Source organism: Gouania willdenowi, chromosome 15 (genome assembly GCF_900634775.1).
Source record: "Gouania willdenowi chromosome 15, fGouWil2.1, whole genome shotgun sequence".
NCBI lineage: Eukaryota > Metazoa > Chordata > Actinopteri > Blenniiformes > Gobiesocidae > Gouania > Gouania willdenowi.
Genome location: NC_041058.1, coordinates 7,787,890 through 7,815,479, shown reverse-complemented (window position 1 = coordinate 7,815,479; position 27,590 = coordinate 7,787,890). Strand labels below are relative to the sequence as shown.

Genomic DNA, 27,590 nt, shown 5'->3' with positions numbered 1-27,590 from the left:
CCCTTGAAATTACCATCGCAAATGTGTTACAATATTTATACAATTAAGTAATTACTGAGCACTTTGGTTTCTTTCTTTGTGGAGCTTATTTAAAGTCAATCACATCATTAATCTTTCCTTAGGGGGTTGGCAGTGTTAAGTGGTCCAAGTGCAAAGTAGATCAATGCAATCGGGTGTTTTTCCTTCTGTTGTAAAGATTACTTACATCAGTTCTTCTGATCCTGAGGATTCATCCTAGAGAAGATCAATTATACACAGAATCTCAGCAACAAATATCTACAACGTGCTCAACTGAATCATATTTCAATCTGCGGAATCCAGAACATGAATTTTTCCACATTTATTTAAAAAATCTGGCGGTTGATGACATATCAGAGCTGCTTGTGGCTTTTAACAGACTGGTTTGTGCTTTTTAACGATGAAGGCAGACAGACACGCCCTGACGAGAGCTAAGTTTGGCTCTCATCATCAGACCACGACGAAACGCGTGTGATGAGTTGCCTCATGCTGTCTTAGCGTATCCTTCTCTCTTTAGGCTCTCTGCCACTTCTGTTAGCACGTGTCAGCTGTGCAGGTAAACAATGAGTCAGCTGTCAGGGTATTAGCAGTGATATGATGTCTGTGGGTCAGAAGGAAAATGAGCCAGATGTGGTATCCTACAGCGACCAGATGTTTTACAGAAGAGACATGGTGACGTCACATCGGGATGCTCAGACAGTGATTGTGATTGGCGAGTTTCAAGTAAAATTATAGTTTCTGAGTAGCAATGGATGGGGCCAGGCAATTGAAGGCAGATTTTATTTATTTGTTTTTTTTTTTTTTGGTCAACACTACATGAAGTGCAATCTTTTTACGATCGCAATTGCATAATTGTGACCATCGCCAGCCCTCCCTAAGGAAGGGTAAGAAACACTTTAGTGTTACAACTAGGTGAGGGGGAAGGGAACAGGGAAGAGGGAGTCGGGGTAGGAAAATGGAAGGGGTGGGGAAGAGTCGACTGTTTCAGATTTCAAACGGCTGTCAAATATTCAGTTAGAACGAAAATCCAAAATTACACCTATTGTATCTAGGTAACATAGAGATGCCATTTTTAGCATTGACTCCAATTGTTAGCATAAGAAAAATTAAAATGTTGTAAAAAAAAACAAACATTTTTTAGATAAAATTCCTATTCCGATATTTTCCGAACATCATCCACAACCATAGCACCAAACGTTTGCCATTATGAACATTGGAAACGCATTCAGCAAACAACATAATTCACAGTCAAACATTTTTATGCTCTAGGCAAAATTTTGGATAAATCAAAAATCTGTGTGGTGTCAATTGAGCTAAAATTGTGGAAAGAGATAGGTTAAATAAGATTTACAGTGGAAAAAAAACAGTATTATTTCTTAATTTACAATAGTTTTGCATGTACAAAAGTTTCTTCAGTATTGCGTCGACATTTTGGTGAAAGTTGCAAATCTGTAGCACATACGGTTGATTTGATGTTAATTTTCACAGTTTGAAACTTTAGAGGCTCGCTGTAGTGCCACCTTTAAAACGATTGGCCTGTTTTTGCAGTTGTGGTAATTTGACATGGAACTGGACCTTTGTGCAAAATTTAGGTGATTGTTTGTGCATGGGAAGTATAATTTCAGAAGAAAAGTGTTTATGTAACATTTTTCCTACATCACTGGCTATAAAAGTGAGTCATGGTCAGCTGGTTAATCTGATTATTCTAATCCTCCTTATAATCAAACAGATTATGAATTGTCTAAATGTCCCATTGTGTAATGAATGAGTGCTCACACTCATCTGTTTCTAATAGGCCTCTTTGTTGGCTCTTCATATTATAATCACCATGACTATGGCAGACATTTGGTTTTCTGCATCTTCACTATAGATGACATGCCTTTTTTTTTTTATTAAAAAGAAAATTAAGTCGGATCATTAGACATTTTTTAAATAAGCTGCAAACTTACAGCGTTTCAAATTCAGAGCTGTTAATGCTTCCTGTCTGTCACTGAATGGTCATATCTTTTGCACAAAGGATGCACAGTCATCTTAGAATAATCCAGCTCTTTCAATTCTCGTTTTTGTGCGTGTGAGTGAGCGTGTGTGCGTTTTTCTCTGAGATTGTAGGATAACATGAGAAGAAGGTCTGGGGGTTGGGGAATTCCTTCCATAACCGTGAGGTCATGAATCCTTCTTATTAGTCGCAGTGGGAACGTTGTTGAATAAGTGGAATGAAGTTAGGAATGGCATCTCAGAGTGTTTTTTTGCATTCTTTAATACTTGAAATGTTCAAATGCTGTCCAAATACTCCCTGCTTATGATAGTTAAGATGAATTGAATCACTTTTTAGCACTTATATACGAATAATAAAGAGTTTAGTTTAATAGAACGAGTTCTGGTAGCTACTGTTGGTGTATGGAGTTTCCTGTAAATGGAAGTTGGAACTCATATGTAGATTTATGCCTAACAGCACACATTATTATGCACCATATTCATTTTGTTTCCTTTTTAAAATGGGACGACTTTACCATTTAGGAGCCTGTGTTCCGCCATCTTGAAATCATGTGATTAATGATGTCACACGGCCCCACTGCCTGTAAACATCCCATTGTTTTCTGTTGGAGTGAAGCATTTGGCCTGATTTTTAGATTATTTAGTAGCTTTTTAGATAATTTAGTAGATTTTTCAGTCAAAATGCCAACTTGTGCTGCTTTCGGTTGGTTTAAAAATACAGGAAAAGTTAAATATGCTGATGTAAACCATTTTTGTTTCCTGAAAGAGGATTAAAACAGGATCCCTTTGGAAAAAAAAATAGATGCTACACATTTGCAGAGATATCAGATATCAAACTGCTGTACCGAGGTCAGTGCAATGCCCTGCAGGAAAGCTTGTATAATCAGTTTGGATCCCCTATTGGATAATTATCAAAATGTTTAGGTGCTAATAATGGAACTTTTTTTTGTAGCTGCAACATACTTATACCAAGTATAAAGTTAACTGAATGAGGACATCCAAGCTCTCCAACCACATTTCAATTACACTTTTATTCTATTTATATCAGGCTGAGATATGAGGTTTTCTCTGTCTAAATGCACAGTGACCAAGCAACACTTCCTCTCTGTGTGGAATCATTTGATGATTTAAGGAAAAATGTAAATTGTTTGGCCAGTTTTTGAAGAAAAAATATTGTTATTCTTTATATATATATATATATATATATATATATATATATACAGTATATGAATCATCTCATCAATCAATTTGGCGATATATCGCAATATTACTTCTTGCGATTCTCGCACTCTTTATTTAACCAGGAATGTCTTTTCCACTGCAGGAGACATAGTAACTGCACAAAGAAGTGCGCTGAAATCTGATGAATGTTGACCAGCTTGTGTTTTCTTTTTTTTAAATTTAAAAAGAAAGAACTAACTTTCTGCATTTATTTGTGGTTCTAATCTAGGCATATACCTCGGTTAAGTTGCACTAAAGTCAAAGTTGGTTTAAAAGCCACAGACAGATTGTATGTTAATATATTTTATACATAATGTTCTCATAAAGGTGTACACATTTACAGATGAGTTGTTTAAGTCATATATTTAAAAACAATCACAATAATCGCCTTATACGTTAACATCGGGATATATAGTATTTTGACCCATGTGACGGGATACAAATCGTATCGCCAGATGCTAGGCAATACACACCCCTAGTATATATGCACGCACTTTTTTAATGTTACTTACTGAATTACTTCCGTAATTTATTTTGTTATTCAAAGTGTCAAAATATCACGTAGTGCGACTGTCTGGCCGTAACTGCTGTTTTGAAATTGTCTCTCAAAATCAATTCAAATTTTATTTCTGCCCTATTGTTATATTATAGTCCTGTGTAAGATTTCAAAGTATTTTCATTTCCATCATAATATTCATGCAAACTTTGCCGGATGATGCCCGTTTCATGATATATGATGCGGTGAAATCTAAAGCTGGTGGCGACGATCAGTCCGTTATTCAGGGAGATCACTGGTTTCACCTGGCACTGCTGCTGATATAGTCACACATGCCATTCCCTGAGGTGTGCAGTTGATTAAACCTTTACGCACAGGATTACTCAGTTGGTATACCAACTGCTTACGAGGTCAAGTGAGCAACAGCTTAGCGCCACAATCTTTAAATCCCACTTTGACGGGCTTTTCTTGGCACCTTCGGCACACTACGACGCATCGTATTCATCAATGTGTCACTTTTAGTTTAAGCACGAGGAATCAAACGTATTCAAACCATGCAGATGGAAAAATGTTAAGGTTATTCTCAGTGAGGGAATTTTAGCTGATATATTATGGAAGGCCATTGCAGCTACGCAGTAACGTAGTTTAAAAACAGCCACGCTGGCCTGCTGCTCATTCATTGGTCGGATCTGGATAATGTCGTCACCCCAGGCCCAGGCCGTTAAGGAGTGAGAGTGGATGTCTTTGACCTGCTTTCCAGCTCGTGTGTGTGTGTGTGAGAGAGAGAGAGAAAGGGGCGGAGGAAGGCAAGAGGGGAAAATAAAAATCCTGATGGGAACGCTGGCCAACATTCCTACATCACTTCCTGCTCCAACATCTGGCAATAATCAGTGCAGGCAGAGGATGTGTTTCACTGGGCCTCACTTCCAAGCATAGAAAGAGGAATCAAGTTGCAAGACGTCACGCTCCGCCTCATTCTAAAGCAGACATAGGCAACTGGTGCGGCCCCCAAAGTAAATGTACAAAATGACAGAAAAATCCACAAAACAAGAGCAAGAATACATTAAAATGAAAATAAAATACAAAGAATTACAACATTGCAGGAAAATGCAGTAAATGACAAAAACACACAAAACTACTACAAAAATCAACAAAACAACAGTCATACATAAAATTACTCAGAAAAATATACAAAATTACAGAAAATGACAAAAGTACACAAAAAATGACTTTGCAAACCCACAGTAATAACATAAAAGCAAAACGACAACAGAAATACACAAATTACTCTAGAAATAAAATGCAAAATATGACTACAATAAACATACATTTTACAGGAAAAATACACAAAAAGACTACAGAAATGCACAGCATGCCTCACAACGAGCAAGACAACAACAAACATACACAGAATGAGAGAAAAACACACTAAATTACTATTAAAAACTCTTTGTTCTGTCCTGTATTAATGCTCAGATGATCACTCATTATTCTATTTTTTTTTTTTTTCACTCATTATTCTAAATGCTGACATGAATGTCGATCATGTGGCCCTCCGAACAAACAAACTTATTTTTGTGGCCCGGCTGTGATAAAAGTTGCCTACCTCTGTTCTAAAGCAGAAGTAGAAGTTAACTTCTGTTTTATGTATGTGTTTATTTAATAATTAACATAAATAAGCACATCTCATGTTCTGGTGTGCCTGTAAAAGTAAAGCAGATGTAAAATGTTTTGGTTGTTTTTATCTTTTCCAGGATGGCCTAGCAGTGTTGTGCTGTCAGACCAACAGCAGCAGTGAGCTACCTGGACCACAGGTGTGTAACACAACAACCATGCTGTTCTACCAAAGCTAATTATTTTTCTTATTTTACATTAGAAAAGGACCACAGTAAAATAAGGTGTCTCTGACATGACTTACTTTGAACACTTCTCAGTATACCCCTCTCCCTTGTTTTTTTTTTTTTTTTCTTTCTTCATTTTTGATACTTTTACTTTAATAACTACTTAGAAAGATAACTGTGTACACATGTAATGTACAAATGGATACAGAGACAATTCCCCGAGTAGAAGTCCACCTTTCCAAAGAGCTAATTCTTTATTCATTGGTTTATCTTATTCAGCGTACAACATCAATGCCTCAAAATATAACTATATATCAGATATAATAAGATAATATCCTTAACTCTTTACTTTTTGTCATGTAGAAAGTATATATTATTAAACTTTAAGACAATAATTAAAAAAAAAAAAAAATCTGTTTAAGGCTTTTTTTATTAGACCTATGAAGCTTTGAAATAACTTGAAGGAAAAGTTTTACTGTAGAGCAGGGGTGACAGACACATTTTAGTTGAGTTTTGTGGAAAATCGAGAGTTCTTTAAACAATTTGGGGTTAAAAATGGCTGCCGTCATGTGATGAAAGCATGGGAAGACTGTGAGCTGCGGGATATATTGTAAAGTTTCATTAAATTCATGCATATTGAGGGGCTGAAATATCTACAAATGAATTATTTGGTAATTCACACAATAAATAATGTTTTCTTCAGTCATTTTTACTTTCTCCTGTGTGCCGAAATAGGCAATCTAAAGGGCCGGATTTGGCCTCCGGGCTTAGGGTTTGACACACATGCTGTAGAGTAATCAAATATGCTTATACGTAAGATTTTACATTAGTTTGACTGTTTATAATTTTTTCAGGTTTCACATTAATCCACAGTTTACACAGTAGGCCTGGCTAAATATGAAGAATCTTTGACCATATACTGTATATGTATATATATCATACAATTAAACATCAGACTTGCCTGTCAGGGTATTTAATAATAATTTCATCCACCAGGATTTAACATGTTTGATTTTCTTTTTTCTTTTTTCAGGAGGTTTGTGTGAGTGGCAGCAGCAGCAGCAGCAGAAATGAGCGTCACCTCCTGGTTCCTGGTCAGCAGCGGCGGTACTCGCCACCGCCTCCCACGGGAAATGATATTTGTGGGCCGGGACGACTGTGAACTCATGCTACAGGTTAGTACAACATAGTCAGTAATCTGTAAACTGGTAGATGAGAGCACTAAACAAAGCCTCGTGTGGAGTTGTAGTTTACTGTGTGTAAAAATAAATAGCAATATTAGTATTAGGGCTGTCAGTCGATTAAAATGCACGATTTTTTGTAATTAATTTTGATTAATTGCATTATTCTACTTAAGACTGAGGCTTGTAATAGATATTTTTTATTTATGGAAAATCATGGAATTAATGTAGATTTAATACACAGAAGGTATATTCAAACTCAAATACCATTTTTCATTTCAGCTTTGAATGAACTAAGTTTCCAAGTTTAGCAAAAAAAAAAAAAAAAAAAAAACATCTCTTATATCCACTTACAGAATATAACAAAACCCAGACCTATATATTAAAGTGCAGGCTCGACACCGAATAAATTAAACTATTTAACTTAATTGGCGTTAATTTTGACAGCACCAAATAAATATAAATATAATATATAAATACATTATATTAATACAATTTATCGATTCTTTGTAACACAATGCAGACTTATGCCCCCTACTGTGAAACCACCACTGCTGTGTGTGTGTATTTGTGTGTGTGCTGAGGTGGTTTCTGTGCAGCTGTGCACACAGAGAACACTTTGGGCAGCTCATGTGTACCTCTGCTCACCCCCCTATTAATAGAAAGTGGGGCAAATACCTCTGGAGTTTGGATCTAAGCTGGCTGATTCATGTTGTGGTTGGAGGGAGTTCACATCCATGCCTACAACAGACACACAGGGCCGTGCACACTGCAGCACACACACACACTCTGGATAGGATGTTTGTCTGGTGCAGGAACTCCAATGAGTCGGATTTGCCAGGTTTTTGTAACAGTTCCTGAAACAGTTCCTACATAAAGAGTCGTCATCAGTAATACACGTGGGTGATCTTGAAAGCATCTTCCAGAATCCTTTTTAATTCATTTTCAATGCTGCACTTGGGTAAGGTTTTGTGCATTTCATTACTATTAGCGGTGGGAAAAAATATTGATTTCAGATATATATATCATTCATCAATATTTCTTGACACAATCAAATTCTCTTCAAGATTTTATTAATTAATTTATTTGTTCATTTATTTTTTATTTTGTTCAATGTCTGCACATGTCATCACAGGTTGACTCTACAGTACATGTAGTCTTGTTCAGTGGTTCCCAACCTTTTCAGCCTGTGACCCCCAAAATACAGGTTCCAAATACCCCCACTGCACAGACATGAACATTGAAGAGACAGGTCCATCCATAAAGTCAGCAAAATGATGGTCTATTGATCTATGAATCTGTGATTACGCATTTATTGATTTATCTGAATAATATCTACTGTTATCCAATTTATTATTATTTGCACCATAGTATATAGTCATCAAGATGTAAATGCATTTTTTTTAAATCAGAAATAAAATGGGTTAAAAGTGACCAAAAATGGTGGAAAAGGTGGTGAAATGGGATTTTAAAAACCACAGAAATTGGTTAAAAGTTGCAAATTATAGTGGCCAAAAGTGGTAAAAAGGGTTCAAAGTGTCAACATTGGAACAATTATTTGAAACTGGAAAATAATGGGCATGACAAAGGGTGAATGTCGTTAAATGAGTGAAAATAAGTTGATGAAATATGGTGAAAAGAGGTTAAAAGTGGCAATAATGGGTCAACATATGTGACATAAGGTGGGAAAAGTGGTGGAAAGGGTTTATCAATGCCAAAAAATGTGCAGAAAAGACATTGAAATTTGATGGAGAAGTGGCAGAAATGGGAGTAATGTGCATTAAAAGGGGCAAAATATGGTTAAAATATGGCAAGTTCAGTGTAGTTGCGATTAAGAATAAGCAAAAAGGGGTTCATCTGGCGACCCCCTTTCAGTGTCTCGTGAGATCATCTTCAAATGGTGCTGATCGACTGATTGACAGACTGTGTTGCTGCATTAACTCAGATCAATGTCATCAACAGATCAATAGGACAGTTTCTGTCCAAATCTGCCTATTTTTCATGAAGTTTTCTACATTATTAAATGTTTTTGCAATTTAACTTCCTCAAATGTCATTGTGTGCTTCTGTGCACTCACGTCTCCACATTAAACGAACAAAACGCTCATTTAAATAGGGCGGTCTCCACCACTTCTGCACATGCACTAATCATTGCTGCAATTTTAGTGAATTCAGCAGTTGAGGAAACTGAGTTACCAAAGGATTTAGGGACGCAACTGGTTTACCACCCTTTATTTCAGATCTTAGTGGATCCGCCCCTCAGTGTGTTGGGCATCAGTACATTTGAATCCTTTCCTGTAGCGTGATGTACAACAGAGACTTAATTTGGCTTCTATCCTGTTTGAACTCTCCTAATCTCACTAAAGTAATCTGCTTCACCCAGTTGGAACTGCCTCACTCAGCCTCGCTGAAGCCATTATTTTCAACAAATGTGTACTCCAGCACAAGTGTGTGTGTGTTCTTTCCAGAAAAGTGTGATTGGGTTATTGGAAAGTCTAAAGAGAGCTAAATATTACTGTCTGCAGAATTAGCACTGGCTGACTCTCACACATGACAAATAAAATCCTCCCTGGTTTGCAATAAAAAGATGTTTTGTCTTTTTTTTGTACGTTTTTACTTTTATTTGTATTTCACTTTTTTTTTTTTTTTTGTTTTGATATGAAAAAGACACCAAATGTCATCAAACACCAGAGGAGAACCCTCACAACCTTGTGATGTTTGCTGTCAGAACTTGTTTTAATGTTTTCTGATTATGACGTAATCGCATTAATGTATTAACCTGTAAAAAAATCTAAAGAAAAAAGGAGTAAAATATAGACATTGCAGATAACCGTTACACAACGAAGCTATGATTTCCAGAGAAAGCACAAAAATCAAGATTAAAAAGTGTTATGTTTTCAAAAAAGACTGCCTTGAATCTGGACTGGCACTAAATGACCACTTCTCACACTGTGCAATATGTAGCTTTCATTAAATTCCAATCATTGTTTATAAAAGCGCACAATAAATAATATTAAAACATTCTTTTTATATACTGTATTTTTTGTTTTATTTTATTTATTTATTTTTTTTATTTATTCAATTTATTTCCGACATGGTTACATTCATTACAGTTTTTTAAATATTGTTTTTGGCACTAAGGAGTTGCTACTCAAATCTCATTATTTGTGTAATGACAATAAAGCTTTTTCTATTTTTTTCTATTTCTACAGGACAGACACATATAAAAGTGTACACGGATAAAGCTCTTATGAATCTGTATTTACACCTTTTGATCAAAAACACCATCATTAATAGTATCAATGAGAGCAGATCACATGACGCAGCAGTTTCCCAACTTCCATTTTCACATACTTTATTTATTCCTTCTATGAAACCTCCTTTCGTTTTATGTTCCTAATGGATCCCTGAGATTCTCACTTCTAAATGTCCCACGTGTGACCCACACCCGAGTGTTTAGTTTTTATGCCCTTAACCTCTAGAACTCAATCCCCCTCCACATTAGATTATTCAATTCCACTGATGTTTTTAAAAGAAAACTACAGACACATTTTTTTATTTTGGTTTTTAACGCATGATGATTTATATTTTTTTAATTCTGTTTTTAACTCTGTATTTTTTAATCATGGATTTACACTTTTTATTGGCTCTCCACTGAATTTATTTTCTTTTCTTACACTGTACTTTTTTATTGATATCTGCTCATGTCCTATGTATGAAAGGTGCTATAGAAATGAATAAAGTTGAGTTAATTATATTCATTAGATTCCATTATTAATAACACCATAATAACGTTTTAACTATTACCTTTTTCTGTTTGTTTGTGCTTTGGTTTGCAGTCCCGCAGCGTGGATAAACAGCACGCTGTTATCAACTATGAGGCGGGCAGTGACGAGCACAAGGTCAAGGACCTGGGTAGCCTCAACGGGGTGAGCTCACACACAAACACACACACACACACACACACACACACACATACACATATAGCAACTCTCCCCAAGACTGCAACATTGGTATTATTATTTAAAATAATAGTAACGATAGATAGCTATATATTTATTTGTTCTTGGCTGTCTTCAAATGTCTATAAATATTATTTTCCTTCTCTTAGTTAAAAAAGTGATATAATACCCAAAGGAAGGCTTTTATTTCTTACTCTGAATAAAATCTCTAACATTTTTAACCTTACTATATCCATAAGTTTTATTGTTCTAGATTTTTTAAATAGTTCATGTATTATTCTTAATGCTTTGTTTTGTAATTTTTTTAATGGATCTACAGATGTGTTATATTTATTACCCCAGCTTTATGAGCAAAAGGCCAGGTAAGGCAAGATAAGAGATGAATAAAGCAACTTCAGACAGTCTCTATTTAATATACTTTTGATTCTATGTAGAATACCAATAGTTTGAGATATTTTTTTTCTAATGTTTTATGTGCGGCTTCCAGCAAAGCTCATGATCTATGATGACGCCCCAAAAACTTCATCAGTTTGTGTTCCATTCAGACAGATTTTAAAGTACAATCTGTGATAAGAAGAGGTAGAAATAATAGACTTTTTAATTTCATTTAGTTTTAGTTCATTTATATTTAACCAAATAGAATTGTTTACAGGTTCACTTTTATCTTCTGCTGCTGATCAATTTTTCAAAAATACCAAGAAACAGTTTGAGTTATAATAAGTCATTTTTATGCGTATTCCAACTTCCTGGAAAAGCTTGTGACACCAAAAATAATTCATAAACTTCAAGAAAAAGACACAAAGAGACGGCTGCAAAGAGAATAGTGGAATATAAATGAGCCTAAGTTAGACTTCTCTGTGGTTTTGTGGTACTCCCTTGAAGTATCAAAGGTGTGGAGAATCCAGTGTTGAGTGTCATTATTAGTGATGTGAAAATAAAGTAAAGTCGTGCAAAGCTATTCTCAGGGCTCCACATGGCATTAAGTCATCCGATTGGACACGTATGTATAGTCCACATCCTCTCAGACAGGAAGTGGGAATCAGAGCCGCTTCCTGCTGAGTCATTAACAAGGCTGAATCCAAAGGAAGTTTTCTCATGCTGAGTCAGCACATGTGGAGAGGTTCGCCCACAGAGGCCAGGCTTGGTCTGAGCCTCCTCTGTTGTTTTACTGCCTTTGCTTGGTAGGAATTCTGACATTGGAGAGAGGACAGGAATGTTTATTACAGCAACGCATTTACTTACTATATAGGTTTGGGAAATGTGATCCTGCACTGCAGTAGAATTACAAGGTGAAAGTGGAGACAGGGTCATCTATAAAGGGGAATATAGGGGGGAGCTATTTGGGGGACATCTATAAAGTCAGCAAAATGGTGGTCTATTGTTCTATGAATCTGTGATAACCACATTTATTTATTTATCTGAATAATATCCACTGTTATCCACAAGGTTTATTATTTGCACCATAGTCTATAGTCATCTTAAAGATGTAAATTCTTGTTTTACTCAGAAATAAAATAGGTTAAAAGTGACCAAAAATGGTGGAAAAGGTGATGAAATGGGATTTTAAAATCCACAGAAATTGGTTAAAAATTGCAAATTAGAGTGGCCAAAAACAAACAGAAAATATGTCAATATTGGAACAATTAGTAGGAATACTTAGTTTAAATAATGGGCACGACAAATTGTGAATGTTATTAAATTGTAAAAAAAAAAAAAACCATGAAACAGTGAAAAGAAGTTAAAAGAGACAATAATGGATCAGCATATGTGACGATAGGTGGGAAAAGTGGTGTAAAGGGTTTACAAGTGCTGAAAATGTCTTGCAAGTGGAAAAAATGTGCAGAAAAGGCGTTGAAATCTGATGAAGTGGCAGAAATGGTAGTAATGTAGCAAAAATGCATTAAAAGGAGCAAAAATATGGCAAGAAAAAGTGATGACTATAGGTTAAAATATGGCAAGTTTGGTGTAGTTTCAGAATAATGGTAAAAATAAGCAAAATGGGTTTGAATTGTATATATATTGAAAATATATACATTGAAAATGTATACGTTTCTTGAAGGCATCTGGCGACCCCCTCCCTGTGTCTCGCGACCCCAAGGTTGAGAACCCCTGCATTAGTCAGACTGTAAAACACATCTTTGCCTTTTTGTTTCTTTTCCATTATAGACATTTGTGAACGACGTCCGCATCCAGGAGCAGATGTACATCACCCTGAAACTTGAGGACAAGCTAAGATTTGGCTACGATATCCTTTTAAGATTTACATCCTCATATCTTTCTTAAAACATGTGTTAGCTTTGTTAGCTAGCTGTAGCTTTGGCCTGTGGCTCCTTAACCCACGTGCCTCACATACCAACCTGTTCACTGTGGTGAGAGGAGAGCTCACCGTGCCTGAAGAAGCTCTTAAGGTGAGGACTGGCAATCTACCACGTCCATCATGACAGTTTTTTTTTTCAAAAAATGACATCCATCATCTCTGATTGTTCTCTGTTTAGCATGAAAAGTTCACCAGTGGCTTGCAGCTCTGCAAAAAGCCCCCCAGCAGTGAAACCATCCCCATGACAGTCTCGAACAAATCGCCCGCAAAGACTCCAACAAAGTCCTTGAGGTCTCCAGGGAGCTCAAAGCCTTCAGACAGAGTCACGTCTTCCAAAGAGTCTGTGGATGTTCTCAAAGCTGAGGAGAAGGCAGGAGGTGAGGCTCAAAGGAACAACGTCCACCACATCGGATTAATGTAAGATTAATGCGTCCTGCCTGTGGATGTGAGCATCGTTTTACAAGAACTGTCAACAATCAATAAGTATCGTCTCATATTTCATTAGAATAGCGTTATTTTTAAAGGTACAATAACATGACAAGAGCCAAGAAAAGAAATATTAGTGTCAGAAATAATGGTGTGTGTTGCAATATTTCACTGCGCGATTATCAAATCGATCCAAAAAATGTCCAAATCTATTTTTTTAATCATGTTTTTTAATGAAAAAAACATTCAACCATACATATGCATAGCACGTAAATGCCCGGTCACTAGGTGTCAGTGAACCACATCAGACCTTAGTAAACTACCTCACTCCTCAATGTTATTTTTAAAGAATTTAAGAACTCAACATAATCAAAGCAATCATGCAAAAGTTAAACTGTAATTTGACAGTTTGATAAACACACCACTTGTTTCTGATATTGATACTTGAATTACATTTAATTAACATTTACTTGCGCTCGCAAGTTTAAATAAAGGGTATTTCATATCATTTTCTGCTTGTAAAGGTGAAATTTTTAATAATTGATATTGCGATGTATCGTGATGTATATCGTATTGTTTAGTGTCGGGATATATTGTACCATTACATGCAAATCGTGAATCATATCGTATTGTCAGATTCATGGAAGTGCATACCGCTACACTCAGAAATAAGATTTTGGATTAAAAAAATAATGAAATTATTGATTGTTTGGACAAACTAGTTACAAAATAACTATTATTTACACCTAACCTATAGACTGTTATTATGCACTGTATTTATAGTATGTCATTTTTATGACATTATAAAACCATATTTTAATTTTTGACAAAGGGTAAAATATTGCGACACGTGGACTGGGATTACGAGTTTATTAAAGTTTATCTGAGGCCAGCAGAGGGTGGGCATGATCTGTGTGTCCAGCCCTGACTAATACACACACACACACACACACACACACACTTCAGCGTCTCTTGTTTTATCATGTAGGCCGTTTAAGATTTAAGGGTGTCCCTAATAATTAACGTCTCTGAGCATGCTGTGCTACCAGCATGGTTCCTGAATAATCTCCAGATGTTCAAACAAGGCCACACAGGGCTTGTGTTTTTTTTTTTTTTTTTTTTTTTTTTTGCACAGATTAAACAGTAACAGGGTCAGAGTGATTGTAGAATGCAAATCCATACGCCGGCTCTTAATTTTTTGTTAAAGTACTGTAAGATACCGAGGCACGCACATGCATTTACATTTTATACATTTAGACTAAATCAAGCACATAAAGCCCTGCCTGTTCATCCATCTGGGGCTCATTTTCTTTAATGACATTCACTCTGTGGTTGCAAACATGAAATCCTGCAGTGTTACTTCTGCGCAGGGCATCATCCATGTATTAGACTTCAAAGTAAGAATGCATTTAGTAGATTTTACATACCAGAGTAATGCCTTGTGCACAGTATTTGACTCAGAATGTAGGCTATGTTATTATCTGGATTTACTGATTAGATGCACACCACTTTCAATACACTTTAAAGACAGTGTTTTTCAACCTTGGGGACATGGCCCCATGTGGGGTCGCCCAGAATTCAAATCGGGTCTCCTGAAATATCTAGTAATTGATTTAAAAAGTTACTGATTAAAATTGTGTTTCTTAAATTCTTATTATTTTTCAAATTAAAACACCACACACAATCTCAAACAGCTGTTTTCTATACTTTCGCATCCTCAAAAATTTAAAGCTAGTTTAAAAAAAAAAAATACAGTATAAAAATATCTGAGCTTTTCATCACTATGGTGCAACTCGTAATGCTGTATCACAGACATGATAAAAAATAATAAATAAAAAATTTATGATAATAATAGAAAAATGTCCTATGTGGGGGTGCCTGAAATGTTTAGTAATTGATAAAAAATTATTTTACTGATTAAAATGATATGTATTTTGTAATTATTTTTTAATTGTCATTCTTTGCCACACACAAACTCAAACACAAGTGTTCTATACTTTCACTTTCTCAAATATAATTGTAGAAATAGAAAATACCTGAGCTGGTGCAAACATAATAAAAAAAACTAATTCAAGAGAGAAAATGTCTCTGAGGTCACCAGAATTTAGTGATATCAAAATGGGGTCACGACCCAAAAAAGGTTAGGAACCTCTGTTTTCAGCTGTTTCAATAAGAAAGCAGTCACACACAATGCTGGTCTCATGTCCCCTGTTTTATTTACACTGCTCGAGTCTTTGGCAGACGACGCGATAAACAAACGCTGCTGCTGGCAAAGGTTCTGAAACGAGTTGATTAGTACGACTCGAGTGGAATTAATACACAAACGCACACACGCACACAGAGCATCTGAGGTCACATTGCAATTCCATAAATGGCTTATTTCAGGCACCCCCAGTGTAATAAATGTAAAAACATCATGCGTCAAACTCAAGGCCCGGGACCCAAATCCGGCCCTTCAGAGCATCTGATTTGGCCCGAGAGGAGAAAGTGAAAATGACAGAAAACATGAATGTAAATTGTTGTTGAAAGAACTGCAATTTTTCTCAAATTATCCCACAAAATCTCTCCAAATTAAATAAAAATTGGTCAAAAACATCAAAGGAAATGTAAATATCTACCACTTATTGCTTAGATATTGTTGATGCCTTCCATACTTTATGTATAATGTATAACTGGAAGTTGACATTTGTTTGTGGTTGCGATTGTCGCAGGAGATGCTGCGGCGCTGCCCCGAGGGACGCCTCTGTACGGACAGCCGTCTTGGTGGGGGGACGGAGACGCAGACGACGAGAATTCTTTTAAACAGGAAAACAAGACAAAAAAACACGAAGTGTCAGGTATGAGAAAGTTTTTTTTATTTTCATTTTAATGCTTTTAGTAAAAAAAACCCAAACATTTAGTCACTGTAGTCATGTTACTATATATACTGTATACATATACTGTATGCAGTGTTGGGAAGGTTACTTTCAAAATGTAATCAGTTATAGATTACATGCCCAGAAATGTAATTTGTAACATAATTCCTTACATTACTCAATCTAAGTACGTGAAAAGAATAAAGATAACTATTGTAAATACATCCTCTATAGGTGCTGATGGTGATATTACACTACATAGTAATAACACATACTCAGAATAATCATCTGTAGAGCTGCAACTATTTTCATCATCGATTTATTGGTCAATAAATGAATCGATTAATCAGATTTTTTTTTTTTTAAACATACAATTTATTTATAAAGCACATTTAAACCCTGCTTAAGCTGATTAAATTAAAATAAGTGTCTCTCACACAAGCGCGCACACACAGACACTCGTGGTGCGCGCTCTTGATTTATATTTGAGAAAGTGAAAGTATAGAATGATTTTGTTTGAGATTGTGTGTGGTAAAGAGAAACAATAATAATAATTTGATAATTAAAAAAAAAACAAATATAATTTTAATCAGTCATTTTTTATCCTTTTTTCCCCTTTTTTTAAACCATGCTGTCAAAGGTCCACACTATGCGTGTTGTAGCTTTTTTTTTGTTTTTGTTTTTTTTAATCAATCACTAGACATTTCGGGTGACCCCAATTTAATTCCACGACCCCAAGTTTGAAAAACACTGTATTAATGTGAATAGTGTGCGTTTCTGCTTGGTTTCTATTGAAGGGATGAGCAGCCAGGCTGTGTTTACACTCACAATGTACATCCACAAGCACACAAAGGACTTTTTCAGAGGTTGCATACATGTAGCTCTGTTTTGCTGCAGAATGCATTTGTGTGTGTGTGTGTGTGTGTGTGTGTGTGTGTGTGTGTGTGTGTGTGTGTGTGTGTGTGTGTGTGTGTGTGTGTGTGTGTGTGTGTGTGTGTGTGTGTGTGTGTGTGTGTGTGTGTGTGTGTACGCGTGTGTGCGTGTGTACGCGTGTGTGTGTGTGTACGCGTGTGTGTGTGTGTACGCGTGTGTGTGTGTGCTGACCACAGGACTGAATCGCAGGGGGGAATCCTTGTTGTCTGGTAGTGAATGTTCACAGTAACAGGATTAGAGGCTACACCAGTAGTAGGACAGCTCGGTAATACAAAATCAAGCTGTGCCAAGCTGGTTTATAGTGGGGACCAGTGCAGTGGGGGGGGGGGGGGGGGAGGATGAGGAGTGGGGGGAGGTTGACCAAACAAAAACCCCTGCAGCAGACTCAACCAGCATCAAATCTGTCCCTACATCTGGCTTGATCCAATAACAGCATCTTCACACCGTAGATAAGAACGACAAAAGGATTTCTTGGAGCTCTTTTACGTCAGAGGTGTTGGATTCATTGTCATGCTCGTTTCTGTGTAAAATACATAGAATTATTTTTATTTGGAGAGGAAGGGTTGATTGGAAAACCCAGGCCAATGGGATTGGCTTCTTCAGCCATGGAAGTGGGTGAGTTGGAGGTTTTTTTTCTTTCAGAAGTGTTCAATAGAAGCTCAGTTGTTTTTGTTGTTGTTGCTGTTGCTAGCCTGATGCCGAATGGCAATGTGGGCGACCTGGACTTTAGCACCAAAATAAAAGCCCATTATTGGACATGTTTCTTCCTCTTTAGATCTGCTCAAGTTACAAACAGTAAAAAGGGGAAGTGAAATCAAAGTCGAAGGCACTAAGTGTGTATTTTTGTGTCTTTGCTTAGGTTCCGTGTGTCTTTTGCTCCTGCTCCGTGAATAATGTTGTCCGCCCATTCTTGTTGTTACTTATTGTGATTGGATTAAGCCGTTACACCAGCTCTCCCCCCATTTTTCCTTCTACACACACACGTATCCGTCCACACACAGACTTCATGCTCTTTACCTCCTCACTGCTGCTATGCTGTCATTATCCAAACACTGACTCTATTGTAAGTATTGCTGCAAATCTATTTTCTCGTCTTTCAGTGTCTACCTACTTAAATTAAACATGCTTTATTATCAGCAGCTCTTTTAAAAAAAAAAAGTGATTTCTCTATTTATTGTCCGCAGCTCATGGATTTGTGATGCTAGTATGTCAATTTCTTATTGATTTGGAGTCAACAAATGCACATTTGTAGAGTGCACGCGTGGTTGCTTTTTCACTTTGAATATCCACTTAAGTCACCTATTAGCAGGACTAAAGTTTAATTGTCTCCTACATTCATGTTAATTCCAGTAAGGTCTTTTTGTCTTTTTTTTTAATAATATGTTAAGGTTTCATTTATTCAGACAACCATCTCCCAAGATATTTACTTTGATCTCCTAACGTCTTCTTCAGAGGCATCTACTGATGGCTTTGATGTTTTCTTGACTTCCATGTAATAATTCCAGCAAGTTATTTTTGTCTTCTTTTTGAATAATATGTTAAGGTTTCATTTATTCAGACAACTTTTTTCCTCAGGAAATTTACTTTAATTTCCTGATGTGTTCCAACTGCCAGTCTTTTTCAGATTTGTCTGCTGATTGCTTTGATGTAGCCTCGAGTTCCGTGTAATATTTCCAGAAAGTTCTTCTATGTCTTCTTTTTGAATATGTTAAGGTTTCTTTTATTCAGACAAATGTTTTTCAGCAAATTTACTTTGATCTCCTGTCAACTGCCAGTCTTTTTCAGAGGCGTCTGCTGATTGCTTTGATGTTTCCTTGACTTCCGCAAAATAATTCTAAAGAGAATTATTACGCAGAAGTCATGGAAATTGCTGCAAATAAACTAAACTAATCATTAAACAAAAGGAATGCCTTTGAAGAAAACTGGCACTTGAAGGTCAAAACATGTCAGGAGATCAAAGTAAATTTCCTGAAAAACATTTGTATATGTTAAAGTTTCATTTATTCAGACATTCATTTCACTAATTTTAGACTTTTAACAAGTCTACAAAGATTAATTCTACAGCTTTGGCTTACAAAGTTATTATTTTTATAATCACACTATGAACCACAGTTGTTTCAATATGAATGTAAAATCCATCACATTCAACAACAACAATTTCTTTTTCTTTTTTCTTTTTTGTTGCATCTTTTTTCAACTATCGCTTTATGTTCCTACATTTTTTCCCCTCAAACATGAGACAGATGGTCATTCTCATTTAAGGATAATTTATTATATTTAGCTACTTGAGTCACTCTGTTTGTTAATGGGAACTAACGATAAAAGAAGTGCTATATATTGCCAGGACAAAGAGCCGGACCAGCAAAGTGAGACTGAACATTTATGTGCATTAATCGTACAGCTGACTAAAGAGTCCCACTGATTGAATTGGTCCATTTGGGTCCTAATGGGATCATGAGCTTCACTTTCTTATGATAATGAACCAATGTGTTCATCTGGCACACAACAGCCTTGAACTATGATGTTACTGGACTAAAATTTTGAAGTTGAAGTTGCAACTGCTTTGGCCTATTTTAGCTTATTTTTAGCCTTTTTCTGCAACTACACCAAACTTGCCATGTTTTAGCCTATTTTTATCACTTTTTCTTGCCATATGTTTGCTCCTTTTAATGCATTTTGCTACATTACTCCCATTTCTGCCACTTCTCCATCAAATTTCAATTCCTTTTCTGCACATTTTTCCACCCTCAAGACATCTTGGACATTAAAAAACCCTTTCCACCACTTTTCCCACCTAATGTTGCATATGTTGACCCATTATTGTCACTTTTAACCTCTTTTCATCAATTTTTACTCTTATTTCTGCCAATTTAACCACATTCACAATTTGTAGTGCCCATTATTTGCTCGTGTAAACTAATTATTCATATTAAATGTTCCAATATTTGCATACTTTAAACCGTTTTTACTACTTTATTTGTCTGTTTTTGGCCACTGTAATTTGCTGTTGTTTTTAAAATGCCATTTCATCACCTTTTCCACCACAGTGGGGGTCCCCGGTCTTTGGCACTCTTTATTTTGGGGGGTGCACGGCCTGAAAAGCTTGAGAACCATTGACTTAAGTTAAAATAGTAATTTAGAATATAAATTATTTCAAGTGAAAGCATGAGACAATTTAGTTTTTTCCATAACTCACTAAAATAAACCTGTGCCAGCAGTGAGCTTGTAAACACTGGTAATTTGGCCTTTAACCTTTGTGTTTGTTTTGTGTGTGCGTGTGTGTGTTCCCAAACTCAGAGGGCAAAGAGTCACGGCGTGGGGAGAAAGCCAAGGAGGACGGCTTTCATGCAGCCTCCAGCCACAATTCCAGTTACTTTGAGGTTCCCACCAAAGAGAGTCACATGGCCACTAATGGAATTCATGAAATTCCAACCAAGGATGTCGAGGGTGCTGCCAACCTCAACGCTGCAGGTAAAGTGAACGCGATTAACATACAATATATCATATGTCCTCATAAATCATGTTTGTTTGGATGAAAGTGGTAACATTTAAGATATTTATTCAGATTTCCATCTCACATTAACTTATTTTAATTTATCAAAAACACTAAACAATGAAATGACAAAATCTATCAAAATTGTGACAAAATAAATAATTTTATTTGTAGAAAATGTTTGGAAAAAATACCTAGCCATATTGCAATTTAAAAAAATTAAAAAACAAAAAACAAAAACAAAATATATACATGGTAAAAATATAAAATGTAAAGAAAAAACAAAAAAATATCAAAGATTGAATATATACTGCTTAATCAAAAGCCAAATTTAATACTAAAATATTTAATACTTTTTAAAAAAAAAATCTTAATCCATTTTTGGTATTAAAACCGGTATTTTAATTAGTCAAAAACAAAACTAAACAATGAAATGGACAGAAAATAATGATAGTATCTATAATTTAATTTGTAGCAAATGTTTGAAAAAAATATTTAGCCATATTGCAAATAAATATTGAATTTTAAAAATGTAAAATAATTTTTTAAAAAAAAATCAATAAACTAAATATCAAGACAAAGTAAATAGTAAAAATATAAAATGTAAAAAAAAAAAAAACGATGATAAAAATAAAAAATAGAATATGTATAATAAAAAGCCAGATTTACTATACTTACTATATAGTAAATATGAATAAATATGCTTAAAATCTTAACGCCAAAGTGTTTTTTAAAGAACATGAAAAACCAACATTTTATTAAATAAATAAACATGTTTTATAAGTAAATTTGTGTAAATACAATAAATGATAATGTGGTTGTAATATACATTTTTAATGAAATATTAACCCAATTTTGGTATTAGTACCTGATTTTTACATTCAATTCCAATTTATTAACTATGACCAGATAAGACTAAAGAGCTATATACTGTATATTAGTACATCCTGTATTGAGTATGGATCTGAACTCATGCTTAGAGTTTTTAAAAGTGTGTTTCATTTGTTTTTCCGAGACTGTCATAAATAATAAAACTATCATGTTTGTCCCACAGCTCAGGGTCACGCCTCCTTCACCATCGAGTTTGACACCACCTCCCCTGGGAAAGTTACAATTAAAGACCATGTGTCAAAGTTCACACCGGACCAACACCGGTCTCGCTCAAAGAAGAGCGGCGCGGGAAGCGGAGGAGCAGGAGGGAGGGACCTGAGCACGCTGCAAGCCGCCATGATGGCGTCTGAGAGCAAGGTTGCTGATTGGCTGGCTCAGAACGACCCCACGTTGGTGCGCAGTGAGTCGACAGAGGACGACAGCAAGAGCATCAAGAGTGATGTTCCAGTTCATCTCAAGAGACTTAAAGGTAAAGCTGCTCATTAATCCCTCACCATGTCATAACAACAAATTAATTATTGTATAAATATCAATATATTTTCTCGGACTTCTTTTTACATGCTGAAATTATATTCAGTAGAGGGGTACGTGCATGGTCACTTTTTTAAAAAAAAATGATGGTTCAGTGATTTGTCTCAGCATTTATTCAAGCAAAATCAAATCTACGGCTTATTTTATTAGAAGCGGAAAATAGCTTTGACCATAACAACTCGAGTTTATTCGGTTTTTTATTTTTGGCGTAAAAACAGGACGCTAAAAGTTGTCTCAACTTTGTCTCATAGTGTCCAACACCCCAAAATAATGGTTTAGTTTAATATCATTCTTTTTACTTTCAGATTGTGTCAAAATAAATATTATCGCTGGAACTTTTTCATTGATTTTCAAATATGTTGGATAGAAACCTAATTTATGCATTCTTTACATGCATGCTTTTTCAGCCTTGGGGTCGTGGCCTCATGTGGGGTCACCTGGAAATAAAATATGGTTGCCCGAAATGTCTAGTAATAATGAAATAAAAAATTAAAAAACTAATTAAAATGACTTTTTTTTTTTTTTTTTTTTTTTTTATTAAAAAAGATACAATTTTAATGTTCTTTTAATTTTTTGGAATTTATAAATTTTTTTAAATGTATTCTTATTTTTCTATTTGCACAAAAAAAAAATACAATAATATACGATTTTTTATTTTTTTTTTTAAATTCAAATGAAAACACCACACACAATCTCCAACAACTCTATTCTATACTTTTGCTTTCTCAAATATAAATCTAGTTCAAATAAAATGCAGAATAAAGATATATAAGCTGGTGCACTGATACTGGCTACTCTGTATTTCTAACACACTACATGATTAAAAAAATATATTTTAAAGAAAAAAAGTCTCTGGGGTCACCGGAAATTTGTGATATAAAAATTGGGGATGTCCCGATACGATACCGATGCTGCAACCTTGATTATTGGCCGATACTGATATCAATCCGATGCGATATCAGCATGAATCATGCATATTTTTATGACTTATTTTGTAGAGTGGAATGTTAGAAAAGGCTTGATCAAGTGATGTTACTCAAAAAGAGAACAATAGTCACCAATTCAAGTTCACTTCAGTTATTATTTAGTAAATGGTGGGAATAACTGAGGGCGGGGACAAAAAACTTATCGGAGATTTTAGATGAAGTATGATAAAATCCGATATTTGTTTTCAGGACACCACTAGTAAAATTGAGGTGACGACACGAAAAAGGTTGGGAACCACTGATTTAACATAACCACTGATTGTGTTTTCATCAAGTAAGGAGATGCCATACTAACCTTCCTCCTTCCAGTAATAACTGTAAACATGTGATGCACTTCTTGGCTGTTGTAGACTACCGTACTTACCCAGTTATGTGTCAGTTGAATGGACACCAATTTTTGATGTTGTCGTGTGTGAGCGGGAAGGTCATCAGCTACAGGGGGATTAGAATCTACGACGTTCTCTTAAAGGAAGGTGAAGCTAATTCGTTAGATCGAATTCATGCTAGACGCATGTCTGCTGGTTGATAGAGTGCTTTCTCTAATGGACGGACATGTTATTAGCTGATAGAGTGATTGACAGGTTAATTTCTAGAGAGTGCAGTGAGAAGAAGGCTGGTTTATTTACACACAGATCTATGATCTAACCACAGAAGATTGAGGAGGGGGAATGTGGAGCAAGAGGAAAGACATGTGTTTGACATAAAAGGCTGATGATTAGTGGGAAGAAAAGCTGGGTTCAAAATTAGTCAGCAGACATAGGCAACTGGTGGCTCGGGGGCCAAATGCGGCCCTGGGTCTAATTTTGTTTTGCCACCAAAACTAAATTGTACTTCATGGAGTTAGAAGTTATATGAAGAACAACATAATAGACATAATGACAGCAAAATGCACAAAATGTCAACAAAAGTACACAAAGTAACAACAAAAACTCTAACAATACAAAAAATGATTCATAAAACACAAAAAACGATGCACTAAACAATCGCAATCGTCATAAAATGACGACAAAAACAACAACATATACAAAAGGACATCAAAGACACACAAAATGCCAACGAAATTACACAAAATGACAGAAAAATACACAAAAAGACAGAAAAATACACAAAAAGAATACAATAACACAAAAAATATAAGAAGAAACACATAATGACTTGAAAAACACACAAAAAAGACAACAGAAATGTGCCTCATTGACAAGAAAATCGACAACACGAATTAAAAAAACACAAGAAATGTCTAAAAACTAAAAAAAAAAAAACACCATGGAAACCACACAAAATGATGACAAAGACAAAACCCTTTGTTCTTTCCTGTATTAATGCTCTGATTGGCCATTCTTTTAAAATGCTAGCATTTTTTTTTTTTTTTGTGGCCCCTGCTGTGATCTTGGCCATTTGGAAAAGGTTGACTTTAGCACACAGAAATGCACATACAGATATAGAACTAATAAAAATATGAGGGAGACACTTTACATGTTTATGAGAGAGTCGTTACTGCTTTATAAGCTGATAGGGACGAACTGAGCCTTTTTAAAAGATCAATGTGTAAGTGACTGAGAATAAGAGGAACATTTACAAAAGTCAAACACCCACAGTCATCTGTGTGTGTGTGTGTGTGTGTGTGTGTGTGTGTGTGTGTGTGTGTGTGTGGGTGTGGGTGTGGGTGTGGGTGTGTGTGTGTGTGTGGACTGTTTGAGGAAGTGTAAGTAAAGAATACAGTTGTTTGAGATTGTGTGATGGCGTTTTCATTTGAAAAGAATTATAATAATGTAAAAAATTACAAAAATATAATTTTAATCAGTAATTTTTTGTATCAATTACTCGATATTTCACGAGACCCAATTTGAATTCTGGGTGACCCCACATGGGGTTACGATCTCACTGGATAAGACTAAACAGGCAGATATTAGTATAACCTGTATTGAGTATGTGATCATTGATCATGTGTTAGTGTTATGTGTGTGAGGGCAGCAAGAGCATGTGTAACGAATGCTGCTAATGTTCCTACTGAAGGCGTGTAAATCATGTGCTGTTCATTTTATGGTTTAACTCTAATTTATAATGTCTGTGCTCGCTGCACGTGCACGCTCAGCACCGCTCTGCAGACGAGCAGAGCAGTGAGGGTGACTGAACAAGGCATATCTGGTGTGTTATTGGGTGTTTAATGTAAAGAAAGAAAATAGTGGAGCAGTCGATCGGTAAGTCATCGTCTTCTTTAAATGTAGAATTCAGCTTGATTTAATTCCATTCCAGCAAGGTTCGTTTTGTCTTCTTTAGTTGTGTGAATTACATATTATTCAAAAGGAATATTGCTGGAAATACTAGGCGGAAGTTCAGGAAAACTTCAAAGGAAACATCAAAGCGATCAGCAGACGCCTTTGACGAAGACTGGCAGTTGACAGTCGCAAGAGATCAAAGTGGTAAATGGACTTGGACTTGATTTTATATAGCGCTTTATCACCACACTGAAGCAGTCTCAAAGCGCTTTACACATCAGCTCATTCACCCAATCACTCTCACATTCACACACCAGTGGGACAGGACTGCCATGCAAGGCGCTAGTCGACCACTGGGAGCAACTTAGGGTTCAGTGTCTTGCCCAAGGACACTTCGACACATAGTCAGGTACTGGGATCGAACCCCCAACCTCTCGATCAGAAGACGACCCTCTACCACCTGAGCCACGGTCGGTGGATTTTCAAAGGAACAGTTGTCTGAATAAATGAAACCTTAACATATTATATGTTTGACTGTGACCTCCAACGCATCTTTGTGAGCACATGTAAGCAGCCACAAACAACGGCGTGAGTCATGCTGGGGCGAGCGGCTCTGAGCAGCACTAGTCTCTCACAGGCACCTCTGTTCTCCTCCCTCCCCAGCCAAGGGCTTCTTTGTTTGGGGCACGCAGCATGAACGACCTGCCCTTTCTCTCTCTCCATGCTTATCTGTAGATCTGCTTTAATGCTCTGCTGCTTTCTTCCCAGCTCTTTATTACACTGCCTACCTTTTAATGAAACGTTGGCTGTATTAACACTGTGGTGAAAGACAGGAGAGGTTAGTGTGGGTTAGGGGTAACACACGAGAGACGTATTCATCTTCAAATGAAGAAAACTGTTGCAGAATTGAATTGTGCGCTTGCGTTTAGACAAAAGGAAATCAATTGTGTTCATTTAGTGTTAGATTTGCTGCTACTGTGATCAGATTGATTATTCTGAGAGGTTTCAACAAAAGTCCTCGAAATTTGCATTTGAAGAGATTGCATTAGTGATTAGAAAGCTCAGTTTGTGCATAAGAGGAAAGAGAAAGAGAAAGGAAGAGAGGAGACAGAACCCTGACAGGCATTTTATTCCCTGGAAGGGAATCATTTCATTATTTATTTAATCTGATCTTATCCAGGTTTGTCTTATCTTGTATCGTCTTGTCATTTTTGATCTCAGTTCTCATCTTGCCTTATCAAATTCATACCTCAAATCTTATTCTATTATTTTTTTTTTTTTTTTTTTAAAGGATTTTTTTGGCTCTAGTGGCCTTTATATGACAGTTGCTTGACAGGAAGGGGGTCAGAGAGAGCAGGGAATGACACACAGGAAAGGGTCCCAGGCCGGGAATCGAACCTGGACCCGCTGCAGGTGAGGAGCTATAGCCTCTGTACATGGGGCGGGCGCTCTACCCACTGAGCTAAACACTGCCCCTCTTATTCTATTATTTAGTTTTATTGTCATTGTAGTCCCAAACTTTTTATGTTAAGTTTCCTGCATTACATGTACATTTTAACAAATTCAAAGCAACTTATCTGCTTCTCAACCAAGAATTATCTAATCATCTAATTTGGCCCACTGGAGAAAGTAAAAAATTACAGAGGAAATATGAATCATTGTGTAAATGAAACTCAACCATATTTGCATATTCAATTTTCCTGGTGTTTATTATGCATGATTGCAGTCATTTTTAATGTCAAACTGTTGAGGAAACTCAAAATTCTTACAAAATCCTTCAATTTTCCTGAAATTATTAGATAATATTTCCCTTAATTTAATAGAAATTGTTCCAAAAATGGAGGAAATTTAAAGTGAATATCCTGTTGGGACTGATAACTATCATTAATTGCTTGGATATTGTTGGTTTTCTAGATATTTAGTATTTTATGTATACGTAGAAGTGCAGACTAGGGCACAATAATGTTGTAATGACTCATTTTCCCTAAACTAAAATGAGTTTAGGGGAAAACTCATTTTAGTGTCGTAACACTAAGTAAGAACGCTGTGTGTTTAGCCTCACTCTGGTAATTCTCTTCTGCTTTTCTCCCATGTAATCCACTTTTGTTTTTTGTTTTTTTCTCCCCCCATTTTCCTCTTCCTCTACATCCCCCAGTCTCTGTTTCTTTTCAGTCTTTTCTTTCCTCCCTCCCATCCCTAAACCTCCTCTCCCACCCAGTCACATCC

General features: G+C 36.0%; 1 protein-coding gene across 6 annotated transcripts in view; it reads left to right on the top strand.

Moving 5' to 3' along the window:
• The window catches only part of cep170aa (centrosomal protein 170Aa), a 56,123-nt gene that overhangs the window by 9,640 nt on the left and 18,893 nt on the right, over positions 1–27,590 (top strand). For 5 of the 6 annotated variants that reach the window (XM_028468677.1, XM_028468673.1, XM_028468675.1 and 2 more), the window contains exons 2-10: positions 5,485–5,544; positions 6,605–6,746; positions 10,591–10,680; positions 12,880–12,958; positions 13,063–13,121; positions 13,209–13,407; positions 16,168–16,293; positions 20,542–20,715; positions 21,792–22,097. In XM_028468677.1, coding sequence (XP_028324478.1) covers positions 6,642–6,746; positions 10,591–10,680; positions 12,880–12,958; positions 13,063–13,121; positions 13,209–13,407; positions 16,168–16,293; positions 20,542–20,715; positions 21,792–22,097 — 1,138 coding nt within the window. In that variant the 5' untranslated portion in view covers positions 5,485–5,544; positions 6,605–6,641. Of the gene's footprint in view, positions 1–5,484; positions 5,545–6,604; positions 6,747–10,590; positions 10,681–12,879; positions 12,959–13,062; positions 13,122–13,208; positions 13,408–16,167; positions 16,294–18,181; positions 18,308–20,541; positions 20,716–21,791; positions 22,098–27,590 lie in introns of those variants that run through there. The other variant, XM_028468679.1, reaches the window with a different exon arrangement.